Source organism: Pteropus vampyrus, unplaced genomic scaffold, assembly GCF_000151845.1.
Source record: "Pteropus vampyrus isolate Shadow unplaced genomic scaffold, Pvam_2.0 Scaffold266, whole genome shotgun sequence".
NCBI classification, from domain to species: domain Eukaryota; kingdom Metazoa; phylum Chordata; class Mammalia; order Chiroptera; family Pteropodidae; genus Pteropus; species Pteropus vampyrus.
Genome location: NW_011889047.1, coordinates 1,061,828 through 1,078,795, shown reverse-complemented (window position 1 = coordinate 1,078,795; position 16,968 = coordinate 1,061,828). Strand labels below are relative to the sequence as shown.

At 50.1% G+C, this 16,968-nt stretch overlaps 1 protein-coding gene across 1 annotated transcript in view; it reads left to right on the top strand.

The window, feature by feature from the left end:
• The window catches only part of PDE10A (phosphodiesterase 10A), a 193,373-nt gene that overhangs the window by 149,657 nt on the left and 26,748 nt on the right, over nt 1–16,968 (top strand). The window contains exons 14-17 of the mRNA XM_023520439.1: nt 9,232–9,374; nt 11,504–11,587; nt 13,192–13,342; nt 14,390–14,545. Coding sequence (XP_023376207.1) covers nt 9,232–9,374; nt 11,504–11,587; nt 13,192–13,342; nt 14,390–14,545 — 534 coding nt within the window. The remainder of the gene's footprint in view (nt 1–9,231; nt 9,375–11,503; nt 11,588–13,191; nt 13,343–14,389; nt 14,546–16,968) is intronic.

The window sequence follows — 16,968 nt, the reverse complement described above, 5'->3', positions numbered from 1 at the left end:
TCATCTCTATGGCTGAGTCATACTCCATTGTATATATGTGCCACAGCTTCTTTAGCCAATCAGGTTTTCTTATTTTTAAAAGTGAACCCGGTGGAAACTAAGCGCTGTAGCAACCGGACACCCTTGTAGTCCGTTCAAAACGATACAGCGATGGGCTCGCACGCCTGGAAACGCAGCATCGTTCCCTTCTCTCTGCGAACTTGTACTTCTGTTACCCTGCAAAAGTTTATTCTGATGTATTTATATGTTAAAAAGTGTTTTATGAGTCGCCCTAAGATGATATTCTAAACCAAACATTTATAATGAGGGTTATAAATTAATTTTGGGTTGTGGTTAGTATATGTCATAGTAGTAGATTATATGAGCCTTATTAGTATCTGTGTGATCAAAGCAAGCATCTTATGAAATATTTCGATAAATGTCAAAAATGAAAAGCATGAATTATTGGAAACTATCATTTCTTAATGAGATGGCTGTGGCTTAAAACAAAAATAGTTACCGTACCCATTCATAGGTTTCACCCTATTAGAGTGAAACTAGGTCTGGCATAAGTTTTTTTACACTTTTTGTTTTGAAATAATTTAAAATAATTTCAGACAGAAAGCAAAGTTGCAAAAATAGTACAAAGAATTCCGTAGACCTTTCCCCTGCCCCCAGCAGTGAGTCTGTTGTCATTTTTGCTGTGATGGTCTCCTCCGTCTCTCATCCTGGAGACCAGCTATCTCTGATGTGTTTGAGAATATGTCTCAGACAGTGTCTCATAACCACTAAAATACTTCAGTTTGTATTTTCCCAAAACAAGGATATTATCTTCTTTTTCCACTGCATAGTTTATAGAATCAAGAAATTCTCATTGGTACTGTATTGCTTTGTTAGGGCTGCCATAGCAAATACCATAGCCTGGGTGGTTCAACCAGCTGTCCCCAACCTTTGTGGCTCCTGTGAGAATCTGATGCCTGGTGATCTGAGGCGGAGCTGAGGCAGTGATGCTGGCTCTGGGGAGCGGCTGCAGATAGAGATGGAGCTTTGCTCACTCGCCCTCCGCTCACCTGCTCTGTGGCCCAGTTCCTAACAGGCCACAGACTGGTATTGGCCTGTGGCCCAGGGGTTAGGGACCCCTGGTTTAAACCACAAAGTTTATTTTCTGCATTTCTGGCAACTGGAAGTCCACGGTCAAGGCATAGGTAGGTTTGGTTTCTTCTGAGGCCGTTCTTGGCTCGTAGGTGGCGCCTCCTGTGTTCACATGGGCTTTCCTCTGCGCGTGTCTGTGTCCTGAGCTCTTCGAGTAAGGACGCATGTTATTTGGTTAGGGCCCACCTGTTGAGCTCATCTTACCTTAATCACCTCTTTAAAAGCCCCTCTATAATTGTGATCATTCTCTAAGGTACTGGGATTAGGGTCCCACTGTCTGAGTTTGGGGGGCACACGTTGGCCCCCGACAGGCGCCTTGACCCTCGAGGCCTCCTCAGCCCCCTTTACGCGGGAACTGCTCCTCGCTCCGCCCTTCCTGGCGCTGGCGTTTTTGAAGCACACAGGCCACTTACTTGCATCTTAATTTGGTTTTGTCTGGTGTTTCCTCGTGATTGTTTTAAGGTTGTAATTTCGACAGGAATATCACAGAATCATAGGTTCTCCCCTGCAGGCGGCCACATACCACTACTGGTGGCGGGAACTTTGCTCACTCAGCTGAGGTGCTGGCTGCTGGGTTTCTCCAGTGACGCGTCCTGCTCCCCCTCACTATTTGTGAAGAGAGTTTACAATAAATCTTCACGTCCATTTTCTTTCTTTGTCTCTCTGAGGTTTATATTTATACCTCTGGTCGAACATCCCAGAATCCCTTCTGGTCATCTCATTTCTGTCTCTGGAACTCTGTTCTTTGACGTGGAGAAAGTTGGCCCCCACGGCTCAGCATCGATCTCGTGCCTGCTTGTCCGTTCATGTTTAAGGAAGCCGTAGGCTTTTGTTCGTAAGTGGATGGGAGCAGGGAGAGTTCTGTTACCGTAGTGTTTCTGAAATTGAGCTTCACATGCGCCGAGATGCCCAAAAGTCCTGCAAGTTCCATCACCAAAAACGAGTGACCTATTCGCCGAAAATTTATTGAGGCCGATTTCTTTACTATTTTATGAGAGCTTTAGAGCACACTGCCGGACCGCATTAACGCCAGTATTTTAAATTGTCCGTTTGTTTTAAGAGGTTTCTGCATCCGAGCAGTTTGAGAAGGGGTTATTTGGAGATGTGAGGTGGGCAGAACTCACTTTCAGGTGAGACTATGGGCGAGAGTCGAGGAGGGAGACGTCGAGCCTCTTACAGTCTGGCTGCATTCCCCTGTGTCCTCTGAAGGCCGAGGGTGTGTTCCCAAGATCACGTACGTGTCGGTTTAAGCACACTGAGTTCCTGGGGGCGTCGTCCGGGGACTCAAGGCTCTTCTGAGCCCCTGACCACGACGTCGTCACACTTGGATTTGATCATGATTAGGCGGTTACACCAAACCAAATACTAAACTAAAGTAATAAAAACAGCATTCCTGAAAAGTCACGAGCGAGTTGATAGCATCCTATTTTTACGTTGATTATTTTAGGTAAATTACTCAGGGTAAATTAGTGGAATTGGCTTTTACTGGAAATGACTTGCAGTTTTTCTCAGCACCTTGAACTCTGCTCTCCGGCAGTGGTGGGTAGCGTATGTGCCGGCATCGTGCCAGGTCGTCGCCTGGCTGGCCGGCTCTGGACGGGGCGCTGTCCTGCCCCCGGTTCAGGCTGCCTCGAGGGCGCGTGTTGAAATCTGTGCAGTGAAGCTTCAGCTCTCCGCGGAGTTTGTTCCCCCTTTTTTTTTTTACCGTAGTATTTTTTCTCATTAAAGCTCATAGAAATTACATTGTTTGGACGGTTTTCCAACTCGAAGAAAGAGCGACCGCCTCCTCCGCCTCCGCCTCCGCCTTCGTTCGTGGGGCCCGTGTCCTCCCCTTCCCCGGCCTTCGGCTCGTTTCCAGACTGCGCCAGCTCTCACACGTCCCTACCGTGGCCCCGCTGGCCTGGCGGGAGGGCGAGCATCCTTCCACGTGTGCAAGGGAGCAGCTCCCGCGTCGTGCTGGCCCCAGTGACACGGCCACTCTCTTCTCCCGCCTTCCCTGTTGGAGATGGCGGTTCCCGGAGCTCCAGACTGGGGGCCGCGACCCGGGCGCCCCTTGACGCGATGTGTTTTGAACAGATTTTCCCCTGAGCATTATAGGAAGATGAAGAAAAACACCGTTTAGCGAGCATTGTCCTAAGCAGCTCCTCACATCCCTAGGCTCCCCGCCTCTGCTTAGTGGCCTTCTTGTTTCTAGAGAACATACAGAAATATTTAGGAAGGTGATAAATATGAAAAAGCTTCGTGCAGAAATGCCGCCATTAACCGCTGGCTGTTTTTCAGTCAGGTTGAGCGTGTTAGTGCTTGGAAATTCAAAATATCTCAGCTCTTGAACAGATTTACTGAATCTTTGATAAGATCGTGTTTCCCGCGTGAGAATCGCGTCTCGTGCCGAGCGTGATCGTGGTGCAGCGCATTTTGTCGTCCGGCTCAGCCACCTTGTTTGATCAAGAGGCCTGTCCAGGAGACAAGGCGCGTGGCCGTGTGAACACGCACGATGCCATCTGCAGTTCGTGGGATCCCACCCTCTTACTCCCTCAAAGGGCCAGATCTCCGGTCAGCATCTTTGTTTTGTTTTTAGCAGATCGTTGAGTCCTGTCAGTGGAATAGTAACCGCTTAAGAGCACCGAGAGTCTTTTAAAACTGAAACAGTCAACTCGTTTACTTATATGTGTTACGATTTTAAAGAAACAACCAGGTATTATAATAACCTATCCCCTGGGGCTGTCGCGACTTAAATGAGATAATACAGGTAAAATTCTTATCCGCACAGTGCGTGCTCCATAGCACGCATTCGAGCTTACGCCCTTTGATGTTACTCTATTTGATGAAGATACACACATGTGTATGTGTCTTACATATGTATATGTTACATATACATACGTGGGTGTGTACACATATGTGTATATCTAAATATATAAAATGCACGAAATCCAAATTCATTGTTTAGATAGATAGATAGATAGTCTGTTGCTTTCACAGGCTAAATTGCTTTTCCTTACAGTTGGCATTTGCCTCACCGGCTCACTGGAGAATAGCGAGAAAGAGCTAACAGGGCCGTTTGGTGTCCACCCTGAGGGCACACTCCCGAGCTGGCAGAGGAGGAGAACCAGCAGTTCTTGCTCACAGGGCGTCAGCGCCGTGCGTGGGGCGGAGTGCGCTGGCGCGCGGTGCGAGTCGTGCTCCTGTTCGTTTGTTCTTTCTCTCTGCCTCCTTCTGAGTTCACGTACGTCCTCGTGGTAAGAACGTGACGTCAGAAATAATCTTTTCCTTTTTCTCCCTTTGGTTTCATTTTAAACACTTAGGATTTGGTCAAAGTGAAAAAAAATTAGCCCTTTGCCTTTTGGTACCGTGGCTTCCAGTCGCCGGAATAGCTGTGCAGGCGGTGGGAGTCACGTGTCAAGTGCCCCGTTTTTGCAACAGTGTGTTTTCCATCTTTCAATGATTTTTCATCAACTCAGTCTGCAGGGGGTGCCAAGCCATGGATTTTTCCTGGCGTTGGTCTCTTCTTCAGTGGGTCCCTTCCTTCATCCATTCGCTTACTGGTTTACTTGATGGTCACTATCCACATTCATCTGGACCCACCTCCCCTGCGGGGACCCTGTGCCCAGGACCGCGTCCCCACGCAGCCGCTTCTCAGGCAGCTGCGGCCAGGCGTCCCGTCCTGTGTGTCCTTCACGTCCCAGAACCACGAGCCGCCACCTCTGCTGGGCCCAACCGCCCTGCGGTCCATGGCAGCACTGTTTTATGCAGCTAATAAACAGTGCGAGGTTCCTTGTTCAGCGTTCTCTGCGCCTGTGTGGGATGTGTCTTTGACTTTAGGGTTTATTTTGAGAACCAAATTAATTTTATTCATGGTACCATTTAATGCTACGGACAGATATTATACTGAACAAATAGTTTGTCAGTTGGAATCGAAATGTGAATTAGACAGACAGCAGGGACGATCCCTCAACTTAAATAGCAGGACGAGCATCGTTACAGCCCCAGCTTCCCCAGAAGCTACTTGAATCTGGTGCATGGTCCCCCGTGCCAGCGGGAGCTGCGGAGCCAGCTGTCTGAAGCAGCAGGCCTTGCTCCTGTGCGGGGCGGCCCCCTCCGCGCATGCGGCCCACGGTGGACATGGGGTGCACAGTTGGCCCTTGCACGGTGGCCTGGCCACCGAGGAGGACTTGCCCAAGGAAACACGGGAAACGGGGGGACAGGGTGCCAGGGCACTAGGGCACTGAGAGCCCAGGACGGTGCTCGGTCCCTTACGTGGGGGGTCCCACCGAACCCTCGCGTTCCTCCCTGGGTTACGTGCCGCAGTGCCCACAGCCCACACACGGAGACCCAGGGCACAGAATGAAGGGTCGGCCTGGATTCATAAACAAGAAGTGCTGGAGGGGGACTCGCCCAGCGGAGAGCCCGCAGGTGACTGGGCGGCTGACCAGGCTTGGCTCTCGGCTGCTCTCTGTAGGTGGCTCCGGGCCCACAGGGGACTTCAGTAGCCTTAGGGTGGCCTCCAAACGCCACCAGCCATAAACGCAGTGAGCGTTATTACAGAAATGGGCCGCAAGCAAAACATTGCACAGGATCACTAACTAAGTGTTCTTGTTATACACTCAGTGTTACTCACTGACAAAAGGTGGCCTTCATACCACATGGCTGAAGTGTGCTGCTACACTCCCGTGTCCAGGTCGTGCTCCCTCGGGCCCCTGTGCCTCTTCCATGTCCTAGTGCCTGAGTCTGTATGTCATCAGGGCACGGCAGCACCCCACCGTCTCTTCTGGCTGGACAGAGAGGCCAAGGTTAACGACTCAGTTGTCACAGGCAGATTACTTAATGTGAAATCAGCTAAAAAGGCAACATAGTTTTCTACCTTCAGTAATCGCGGTGGGATGAATAAGGTGAAATCATTTACTGATAATTCTGCATTGTATTATTTTCTACTATTCATGTTGGAAGTAGTTTAGAAAAATGAGGATCAAAATATCTATAAAATTTGCCAATACTATTTTTGCAGTAAAGTTAAAATACATGTGTTATTTACCTATACTGATTACACTATAAAATAATACATAAAATTGTAAATTTAAAAATGCATAGGTTTACAAACAAATTGATAAATATAAGTTCACAAGTAAAAATGATAAAAATAAAATCGATTCTAACTAGGAGTCATGAGTTTATAAAATGATGATAGAAGGGATAATTACCTTACAATGTGCTTGCGAGAATTACCTAGCAGACTGCCTGCCACGTCCTAAGTGCTCAGTAATGTTCACGATTATAATTGCAGTGTTATTTTGGTGCCCGATGTAGTTATTCACCAGCAGCTTTACCAAAGAATCGCAGCCCCACAGGTCCTGCTGACTGACATAAATACCCAGCGGGGCCTGTTGACTGCTCACCCTGCCACCAGAATCCAGTGTCATCTCACGTGGACGAGAAGGTCACTGCTCTTCCAAATGCGCTCATTCCATGAAGCAAGCGCTTTGAAAACAGATGTTTGCAAGTACTTTCATTGTTGTGTGGCTTTCTCCCTGAAATTTGTCACATGTACAAATGAACACGTACCTTTAAAAAGACTGAGCAGAAATTTTGTAATAATTTTACTGAGGTTTATTAATATGCAGTAAGCTACACATGTTCCTAGAGTGTACAGTCAGACGGGTGTAGACGCACCCTCTCCCCCGCGTGAGGCCATCACCACCGTCAGGATGACGGGTGTATCTGTCACTCCCCAGTTTCCTTCTGCCCCTCTGTGATTCCACCCTCGTGACCCCCGTCATCGTCATCCTCCCCGGTCTGAGGAGAACACTGATCTGCTTTCTGTCACTGTAAACTGCTTTGCATTTTCTAGAATTATTTCATATAAGTGGAATCATAAAATCACTATTCCTTTCTCTCCAGCTCCTTTCGCTCAGCATAATTATTTTGAGGTTCATCCATGGCGTCGCACGTATAAATAGTTCACCCCTTTTTCACTGAGCAGTGTGCCATTGTATGGGTTTGCCGTGATCTGTTTCGTCACCTGCTGATGCACATTTGAGTTATTTTTGGCTCCTAACGAAGCCGCAGTGAGCCTGGTGCACAGGTCCTCGTGTGGACACGCGCTTTCGTGTCCCCGGGTGAATGCGGAGCTGCGGGAGGCTGTCATGGTCGGGAGTGTTTGCCTGTTCTGGGAGCCTTCAGATGGCTCTGTAAGCTGGCCGTGCCCTGCTACGTCCCCGGCCTCACGTGTGTGTTCTGGTCGCTCCACATCTGCCATCTCTGTGTCTTCTCTGGTGAAGCGTCCTCGCGAATCGTTTGCCCACTTTTTTTGTTTGCGATTATTTGCTTTCCTATCATTGCGTTTCGATAGTTCTCCATGTGCTCTAGGTGCAGGTAGGCTCCTTGCAGATACTGGCTCCCGGCGTTTGGCTCGTCTGGCTTCTGTCCGGAGCGGTTTGAGTCAGAGGAAGTCCAATGTGTGCCTTTTCTCTTACGATCATGCGGTCAGCGTGGCAGCAAAGATTGTCGTATGTTTTCTTCCATAGTTTTGTACCTCTAGGATTTACATCTAGATCTCTGATTCGTTTTGAGTGAGTTTTTATCTGTGATGCAGGGTAAGGACTAGCGTTTGTTCACTGGTTCGTTCGTCCATTTTTCCCGTGGGTCTCCACCCTTCCTTCCCGCATCGTTCGTTGCAGAAAGTCTCCTTTCTGCACAGTCTGGACTCCGCATCCTCGTTGAACATCAGCCGGCCATCTGCGTTTAGGGCTGTCATGTCCTCTCGATGAACCGACCCCTTTTCTTTTGAAATGACCTTCTTCGTTCCTGGTAATAGTTGGCTCTGAAAGCTATTATCCGATGTTAATACCAACACCCTAACTTTCTTTTTACTGGTGTTAAATGGTATATCTCTTCCACTCTTTTACCCTATTTGTGTCTTTATATTTAAAGTAGGATTCTTGTAAACAGCATGAGTTAGATCTTACTTTTTTTATTCACTCTGACCATTTTTGCCTTTTAATCAGGATATTTACACAGTGCACATTTTTTATGTTTAGGTGTAAATTCGCCATCATTTTATTTGTTTTCTGTTTGTTCCATCTATTCTTTATTTCTTTTTACATCCCTTTCTTCCTTTAAAATTGAATTTTTTTTATGATTTTATTTTATGAAACAGATTTTAACTGATTAAAATTTTCCAGGAAGAGTTTCATTGGTTTCGAATCTGTTCGATAATATTCAATCGATTACTTCTCAGGATTAACTGATCGACATCAGGGAAAATGGAAATGTATCTGAATTTCGACCAAAAATATTAATGGTTGGGGAACTGAAATGTCAATGGGATGTTTTTAGAGCAGCCAGGACTCCATTTCATTTGGATGCATATGCTTTTTGGCACATCCTTCTCAAATCGCACGAGATGAACTTCACTGAACCGGACACAAATGTCACCATCTCACAAAGATTAAAGGAACAACGTGACAGTCGATAACATACATTTAATTACTGTGTTTTCTTTTTAAAACATATAATTGTTTAGTAAGAACAAAAAGTCTTATTTAGTAAGACATTTTAAAAATATTTTATTTTTCTAAAATTTCTATTTTAGTTTGTGTTTTTGATCATAAAGCAGTGTACATTTATTGAGCCCATGTCTCCAAAATTCTTTTACTGACAGAGGACTTCACCATCAAACGTTTCAGAGAATCCCTGGACTAGAGGACTCTGAGATCACCAAGAATTAAGCTAAATATTTAAAAAAGGAGACACAGAAAAAAATACCTTGACTCTTGACTCACTCGGTCCCTGTCGCATTCCCTTCAGCCTGATGCTCCCTCCCCCGGCCCTGCAGCGGGAGTCTGAGAGCAGGGCGCAGCAGATGAGTACGCAGCCGTCTCGCTGCCCGGAGGTGTCCGATGAGTCGTCTTAAATGGAGATAGAGTTTAAAGAGCTGTTTGTTTTGCATCTTCAGGACCGCGCGAGCGCCTAGGCGTCTTCAGCGTGCAGGGGGATGGGGCGCAATGGGCAGTCACTGTCGTCCCTGCATAGCGACAGTAGTGTCATAGTCCTGATCCGTTTACACCAAATTCTGACCTTTACGTGTTCGCCGCGTTCGCCTTCCAGATGTACCACAGGATCCGCCACTCCGAGTGCATCTACCGGGTGACCATGGAGAAGCTGTCCTACCACAGCATCTGCACGGCGGAGGAATGGCAGGGCCTCATGCGCTTCAGCCTCCCGGGCCGGCTCTGCAAGGAGATTGAACTGTGAGTGCTCACCTGGGCGCCTGGGGACGGGGACAGCGCGCCTCCGGGACGGGGGACAGCGCACCTCGGGGACGGGGGACAGCGCACCTCGGGGACAGGGGACAGCGCTCCAAGCCCGGGGACGCTGAGGCAGTACAGGTTTCACATGTGGTTCTGTGGTGCCATTTGACCCCTGAAGTGACTCCAAATCTTACAATACAACTTGGAGTTAAAGACCAAAGTCTTTTAAAAAGATCACATAATCCTTAAAAAAAAAAAAAAAAAAGCTGAGCACAATTTTGAAATGAGTTAACCTAAATGTTAGCTTTCCTCAGTCTTTTGCACAGTTCACACCAGGTGATATTTAATAATCAAAATGGCATTTAACATCAGATTTTTAAAAGTGTTCATTTCTCTATAAATTTAAATTTACCAATTAAATTTGAGAACTTAGTAGTAATTAGTTCAACTTTCACTTTGTTTTCTAATCCTCGCTAATACACGTCATTGCCGGTGGTAGAAACTGGCAAATTGTACGCCCATTGTGAGTGCAAGCCAGCACTGTTTAACTGCCTAGAAAATCCTCACGAGCGACCCCGAGCTGACAACTGCTTTATTATTGGGAAGATAGTGTTGTTGACTTAATTAAAGGAGAGGCCATCAGACCGAGGGGGCAGTAATGCCCTGGAGGCCTAGGAGGCAAAGCAAACCGTGAGCCTGCGGGGGCCTCCAGGTCAGGACGTCACTTCCTCCCTCGGCCTCTGCCCCTGCTCCGTGCTCTGTCCCTGGGCCCCGTGCGGCAGCCCTTCCAGTGCCCCCAGCCACCCCCGGCCTGGCACTGCCCTGCTGGAATTCCTTTTCCCTCAAACTCTGAAAACCTTTAATATGCCTCAGTTTATCTTTTAACTCTTGTGGTTTAATAAGAAATACATATATTTGGTCTTTTAGCTGGCTCCTGGCACAGAGCCCCTAACACTCTGAGTGACAGGCGTGAGGGGTGTCTTCTGTCATTCACGATAAACATCTCTCAGCTACACGAGTGTTCGGTTCACATCAGTGAGCGACTCTCGGAGGACGGGGTCCCAGGGCCGGAGGACCAGCCGTGTAATTAGAGTGCTGGCCTTTTCAGCTGCACCCAGGACCTTCGGGCAGGGCAGAAGGGCTGGGGGCTGAGTCAGTCACCAGAGGCCAGTGAGTTACTGCTCCTGCCCTGTGACGAAGCCTTCAGAAAAAGCGTAAACGGGGGTTCAGGGAGCTTGGGACCGCGGAACAGTCGAGGCCCCAGGAAGGCGGTGGCCCCGGCGGTGTGGGAGCTCTGTGCCCTGCCCCCCCCTCACCCGAGGCGTCTCTTCTCAGTCGCGCACTTCACTGTAAACCGGAAGTGGTAGGGAAAGTGCCTCCCTGATCCGTGGGCTTCCGCAGGGAGCTGTCGGACCTGAGGAGGGGTCGCGGGGCCTCTGCTTTCCCGCTGGTCATCAGAGATCTGGTGGCCTGGACTCGCCTCTGAAGTGGGCCTGCGCCAGGTCCAGGTGGCTGGGCAGTGACCTGAACTACGGAACGTCAGGACTAGAGAAGTGCTGGGTGCAGGAAACGCACGCATTGGGTGTCGGAGGGTTGTAGCTGGAGGAACATGGTTTCTGTGAATACTAACCATTCTGTGTACGAATGTGGTTAACTAAGTTAGCAAATGGAAAATAGGTAATAACTTTAGATGTTTATATTTATGAAAATTTTTTTCTGGATTTAAATAGGAGATAGAATAATTTTCAACTCAAAAATTTTTTGGGTAAGGTTTTCTCCTTATCCACGTGTTGTGTTATATACGTGTAATGTTCACAATGGGAGATTTTTTGGTACGTTTTCATTGTTCTGGTAACAACCACAACAGCTGTTTTTACAGGTTGTTTTTTAAAAACTTAAGCGATGGCTTAAATATTGGACTGAGTTCTTAAGAGAATGGGTGGCATTTCCTTCTGGAAAACTTTAGCCACGACAGCGACGTGACGAGAGGGCAGAGGCAGAGCTGGTCGCGCTCCCCGTGCGTTTCAGTTTCTGGAGAGACGGCGAAATCGCTGTCTTTGCTCACTGGGTTCACACTAGGTTCACACTAATGCTGTTTAGGCATAACCTGTGCTTGCTTTTCGTTTCAGGTTCCACTTTGACATTGGTCCTTTTGAAAACATGTGGCCTGGCATTTTTGTCTACATGGTCCATCGGTCCTGTGGGACATCCTGGTACGAATGAGCTAAAAACTTCCTTTTTAAACTACTAGCAACATGACCTCTTCCTCTCCCTGCCTATATCACTTGCCACTTTCTTGCTTGATAATTATCTTAAAATAGGCCGTATATAAATTATTTTTTGTAAATATTTAAATTAAAAAAGGCGAAGATTGTCGAACAAATCCATAGCCTTTTCATCTTTCCCTTAGAAGCTGCCGTGCTCTCTGGCGACACGGCTGTCCCTTGACACAGGTACACACCTCACCAGCTGATAATAAAAGTACAGCCAAAGCACCAGTGCTTAGGCTGCCCAGCTGACAGAGAGAGGGGTTAGTACTCTCCACAATCACATGCCGTTTCAGAGTGCGCTTTGGAACGCGCGCGTATGTTTTGTGTCAACTCTCGACATACATAGCCGTTAGAGAAGGTGCGAAAGAAACACGTCTCCCATTCGAAGCCTGGCGAGTCACTGTCATCTACTTGCGGACTCTCGTTGCAAACCTCCCCCGCTCACGCCCGCCTGCCCTGGAGGCCGCCGGGGCTTCATAGCTGATCTGTTCCGGCTTAAACGCACAGGCTCAAAATGCAAGGAAAAATTTGCTTTCTTTCCCTTTTACTCATTTAGTCATTAAGTGGCTCATAAAGGCTCTTAGTTTCTCTAGACTTAAGTTGTCACTCCTTTCCTATTGAGCTCTGGGTCTTAGATCTATTGGGTACATTTAGAAATTGCTGTTTTAAGAGGATGCACATAGGACAACTAACTCCAGTTATTTCTTAGATAGCAGTTGGCCAGTTGAAATTCTTAAAGTAACGTACCTTATATTTTAAGGCCATTTGGAAATTTTTGGTAGAGAAAATACAGGTTGCATATTTTTAGAAATTATTTGTACCCTCCTCTCTGGTATGTCAAAAAGCCCTGTTTTATATTGATGCACTTTTGTTTTAAGCTGCCTTGAATTCATTGAGAGAGTTGGTAAGGACTTAAATTGAAATACATGATAATGTAAAATAACAATGTCGTGTAATGAAAATATATGCCGTTTCTTTCATGTCCCATGTCAGGATGTCATTGTTGGCCACTTACTAATTTGATTCCTATAATAATTTGGATTCGTTTGGAAAGGATACTCACTCACCTAGACAGTCCTCTTGATACACACACACACACACACACACACACACACATACACACTCACTCTCACACACACACAGAAACGTGTATGTATTTGTAGTTGATGAGTCTGAATGTGCTTTTTGAAACACATTAGTTCAAAATACTGTTCAGCAGTTCGGTACTGTATTGTGGGTCAAGCTCTGTGGGATGCAGGATGTGCTTGCAGGCGGGGAGGGTGACGGGAGGTAACCATGGGAACCAGTGCGTGCTGGTCCCAGGCCTTGCTGCCTGGCGGGCCAGTCAGCCTGTCATAATAGAGGCCGGTGAAGCGTCCCCTGCCCTGACGGGCTGCGGGAGGTGCTGAGCGAGGCGCCTGGATGCGGTGGCTGTGGATGCTCACGGTCAGGTGTGCACGGCAAGGATGCGCGTGTGTCACTCAGAGCCCTCCTGGGCCATGACGGTCCTCCACCGCTTTCCGCCGTGACGATGTTCTCCCGCACAGCTTCGAGCTCGAAAAGCTGTGCCGCTTCATCATGTCCGTGAAGAAAAACTACAGGCGGGTCCCGTACCACAACTGGAAGCACGCGGTCACCGTGGCGCACTGCATGTTCGCCATCCTGCAGAGCAGCCGCGGGCTCTTCACCGACCTGGAGGTACCTGCTCTGGGCCCATTCGTGACACGATGTGCGACCTGTCCCAGGACAGACTTAGGTTCATAAAGCAACAGAAGCACGTGTTGGAGGTGGCAGTCCCCATGCGTTCAGCGTGTTACTGTGTGTGAGGAACATAGATACAGGAATCCCCACTCCACTAACAGTGTTTGTAGCCGTCCTTCCCCCGACGCAGACTTCTCCTGAAGGCTGTGAGCGAAGTGAGCGCTGCTCTCCCCCGGGACAGCCCCCTGCTCTGGGAAGCTGGGTGTCAGACGCCACTGGGACGACAGCGTCTGGGGTGTCCGCGTGGGGGAGCCGGGCTCCGGGAGGTCTTGCTGGTTCGCCTGCCTCTACCCAGAGTCAGTTATCTGCCGACAGCTCCCCAGACCTAGGGCTGGGAAGGTGTGGGGTGTTCCCACACCGCACCGCTGTCAAAGCCCTTCCTCCATGATGCCTGCCCAGGTCTGGGCTGCCCTCAGCCAGGCACGCCCCCTCCCCGCCTGGCCCCCGATGCCTGTGAAAGCCACCTCCATCCTGTCCTCTGAACACAGTCCTGTTTTGAGGGACAGCTACCTGGAGAAGAGCCGTCCTTGCTGTCATCGTCCCCAGGTTCTCAGGGAATGTAGAGCCCGGAGGGTCTTCCAGCTCCCCTCCCCCGTAGTCTTCCTGGCCACCTCTCTCGGCAGCCCCAGCCACCTTCCTGACCCCAACTCCCAGGGGCTCCCTGCCCAGCCCTCAGCTCCCAGAGCCTCCACTCCCTCCCTCCTCACCCCTGCGCATATCGTTGCGCCCCGCCCCCCGTGCCCGCCTGACCCCTGTTTGGGACCTGACCTGCCTCCTGCTGACACCCTCCGACCTGCTATCAAGAATCATTTGACTCCCAAGTTCATAAGCAGAAAAGCAAGTTAGAGCGTTTGGAATTTCCGAGATTCCTAGGGAGGTCGCCGTGTTCACGGCAGAAGCCAGGGTGGCAGGGATGACCCGGCATCCGTCCCCTGTAACCCGTTGCCCGGTTCTGACCGCCGTGCGCCATCTTGCTTTCTCAAGCGCAAAGGACTGCTGATCGCGTGTCTGTGCCACGACCTGGACCACCGGGGCTTCAGCAACAGCTACCTGCAGAAGTTCGACCACCCCCTGGCCGCGCTCTACTCCACGTCCACCATGGAGCAGCACCACTTCTCCCAGACCGTGTCCATCCTGCAGGTGAGGCCGCCAGGCCGGAGCTGGAGCTGCGGGGCCGTGTGGGCGGGGCTTCGCTGCCCAGGTGTTCTCACAAGCAGGTGTGGGCGTGGCTTCCTGCCTCGGGAGACCGATGGCTCATTCCAGAAACCTGTTTGTCGTCATCATTAGGCGATCGTGGTTTTAGATAAAGAATATTTCATGGGGATTTTGAGTGTATTTTGCGATCCTATTTGACTTTGAGCACACGAAACCCTGAGGCCAAGTTTGTTTCATGTAGTTTGATTTCATTTATGTGGGTGGCCTTAGTCTTGAACCAGAACGCTGAACAGTCAATCCTGAGACTTAGGCAGATTCGGGGTTTAGAACATGGCAGTGCTTTGGTTTTTCCCTCGTGTTTGGGTTTTACTGTCTTGCCTTCACAGAGCTGGTGGTGGTTGATGTAGCCGGTGACAGACGTCGCCTCGCTGTAGGGCTATATGCCCCTCTTTCCCTTTAAATCCTTCACGGGGAAGCTGTTCCCTCAGAATGGCTTCGTTCCCGTCACAGACGTGTTCTGACTTATCGCCTGGACCCCGCGTCTTCCTCGCACTGTCAGCCCCTCGCTGGGTCTTCGGACTGTGTGTTTGTGGGAGGTTCGACTTAGAGTGACCGGCCATGGCAAGCCGTGAAGCAGGAAGGCTGTGGCCAGAGGCGGTAGCTGAGCTTCCCGACGTGTCCTGTGATTCTGGTCACCCGCGGGTGGACGGGAAGGGTGTTTCAGACACGGAGCGAAGTCAGGCGTTTTCCAGCCATGTGCAGCGGGTTGCCGCGTGGTCCCGGAAGGCAGGGCGCAGTCACATGCTGCAGCTCCCTCGACACCAGTGCTTCCTTCATGGTTAACGTCGTACGTATATGTGTGTACGTGTGGAAGGGTAAATATCGCTACGTGCACACCTCGAAATTTAAGCGGGATGAAAGGGTGTGAGTGTGATCGTGTGTGTGTGTGTGTGTGTGTGTGTGTATCTCCGTATAGGTATGTACATGCAAACGTGTAAGACGTGCTTTTTGTAAATACACGAGCGTGGTAGAACGTCGTGACGGTGTGTGTCTGCTTCGACCTTACCCGTCATGGGAGGCGGTTCATTCGTAAAGGGAGGAGCATGGGGAGCAAAGCCTGAGAAACAGCGGTGACCCAGCACGGGGGAGGGGCCCGTCGCATCGGCCGCCGGCGACAGCGGAGCGTCTCAGTGGTCTCGTCGCTGTCGGCACCCTCAGCGGGGCGGTGTCCCCAGGACAGTCGGAACTCCTGGCCGTGAATGAAGTTCAGGCAAAGCCGTTGGCGTCTAGAAAGTCGCTGGACGATAGTCAGCTTCCGAGTATTAGAGCTGGGGTTTTGGTCACCAGTGAGGTGATGACAAGGACACGTTTGTCCTCCCTCCTGTTTTCAGAGAAGATAAGGCACTCAGTAGGCCACGTCTGAATTCTGTGTCCGGCGACGGGGCCATGGCTGTGTGCAGGTCGTGCTGGAAGCTGAGCTCCTAGGCCCTTCCCTCGGAATCTTACGGAGCTAAGCAGCCGGGGCTTTGTGGGGTCACGATGATCAGTAATGGCGTTTCAGAGCGTGCCGGGGGCCGAGCGGTCAGTTCGTCTTCCTTCCCCCGTTCTGCCCGGCCTGCGATCGCATCGCTGCCAGAGCGATTGTTCTCGAACACACAGACCTCGTCGCCGAGAATCCCCAGCCCCTCCTTCTGTCCCACACGACATTTCAGTCTGTCCCAGCCCTTTTTGTTGAAACTCCTTTATTTTTAATTTATTTTTAAACTTTGTTTTATTAGTTTCAAGTATACTCGTTGGTCAGACATGTGTGTAGTTTATGAGACATCCCCCGTTTAATGCGCACCGACTCTCCCAATGGCCCGCACTGACCACAGTGACACCTGCCCAGTTCCACCACACAGGTGGCCTGGTGCTGCTCCTGTGGCCTGCAGGCGCCTGTCCCCACCCTGCCCTCCGCCCACCCCTCCAGCCACAGGCCCGCCCAGCGCCGTGTGCTGGTGCTCAGGGCTGTCCCCCACCACCCTGCGAGCTCCCTGCAGTGACCGAGGTCGTGGGCACTGCCGATGCCCCGACAGAGGGGACTCTGCAGACTGCGTGTTTGCCAAACACAGACCCCTGTCCCTCTGTCGTGGGGGAAAGGTGTGACTCTGGTGAGCCGCTGCCCCTGGCGAGCTCCTTAGCCACTCGTGTTGGGGAGCCGGGCGGCGGCGGGCGTCCTCCTGCATGGAGTGCGTCCCGGTGGTGTTCGCCATGTCTGGCTGCCTCGTGTCAGGACACGGCGTCTCCCGAGCCCGCTCCTCTGCTGGCGCTGCGGCAGGAATGAATCACGCCGCTCGCCCGTTTGGGGTTATTTAGCAACATTCCTGGGGAAACGCGCCTGTTATTTCATGCTTGATCGGAGCAAAATG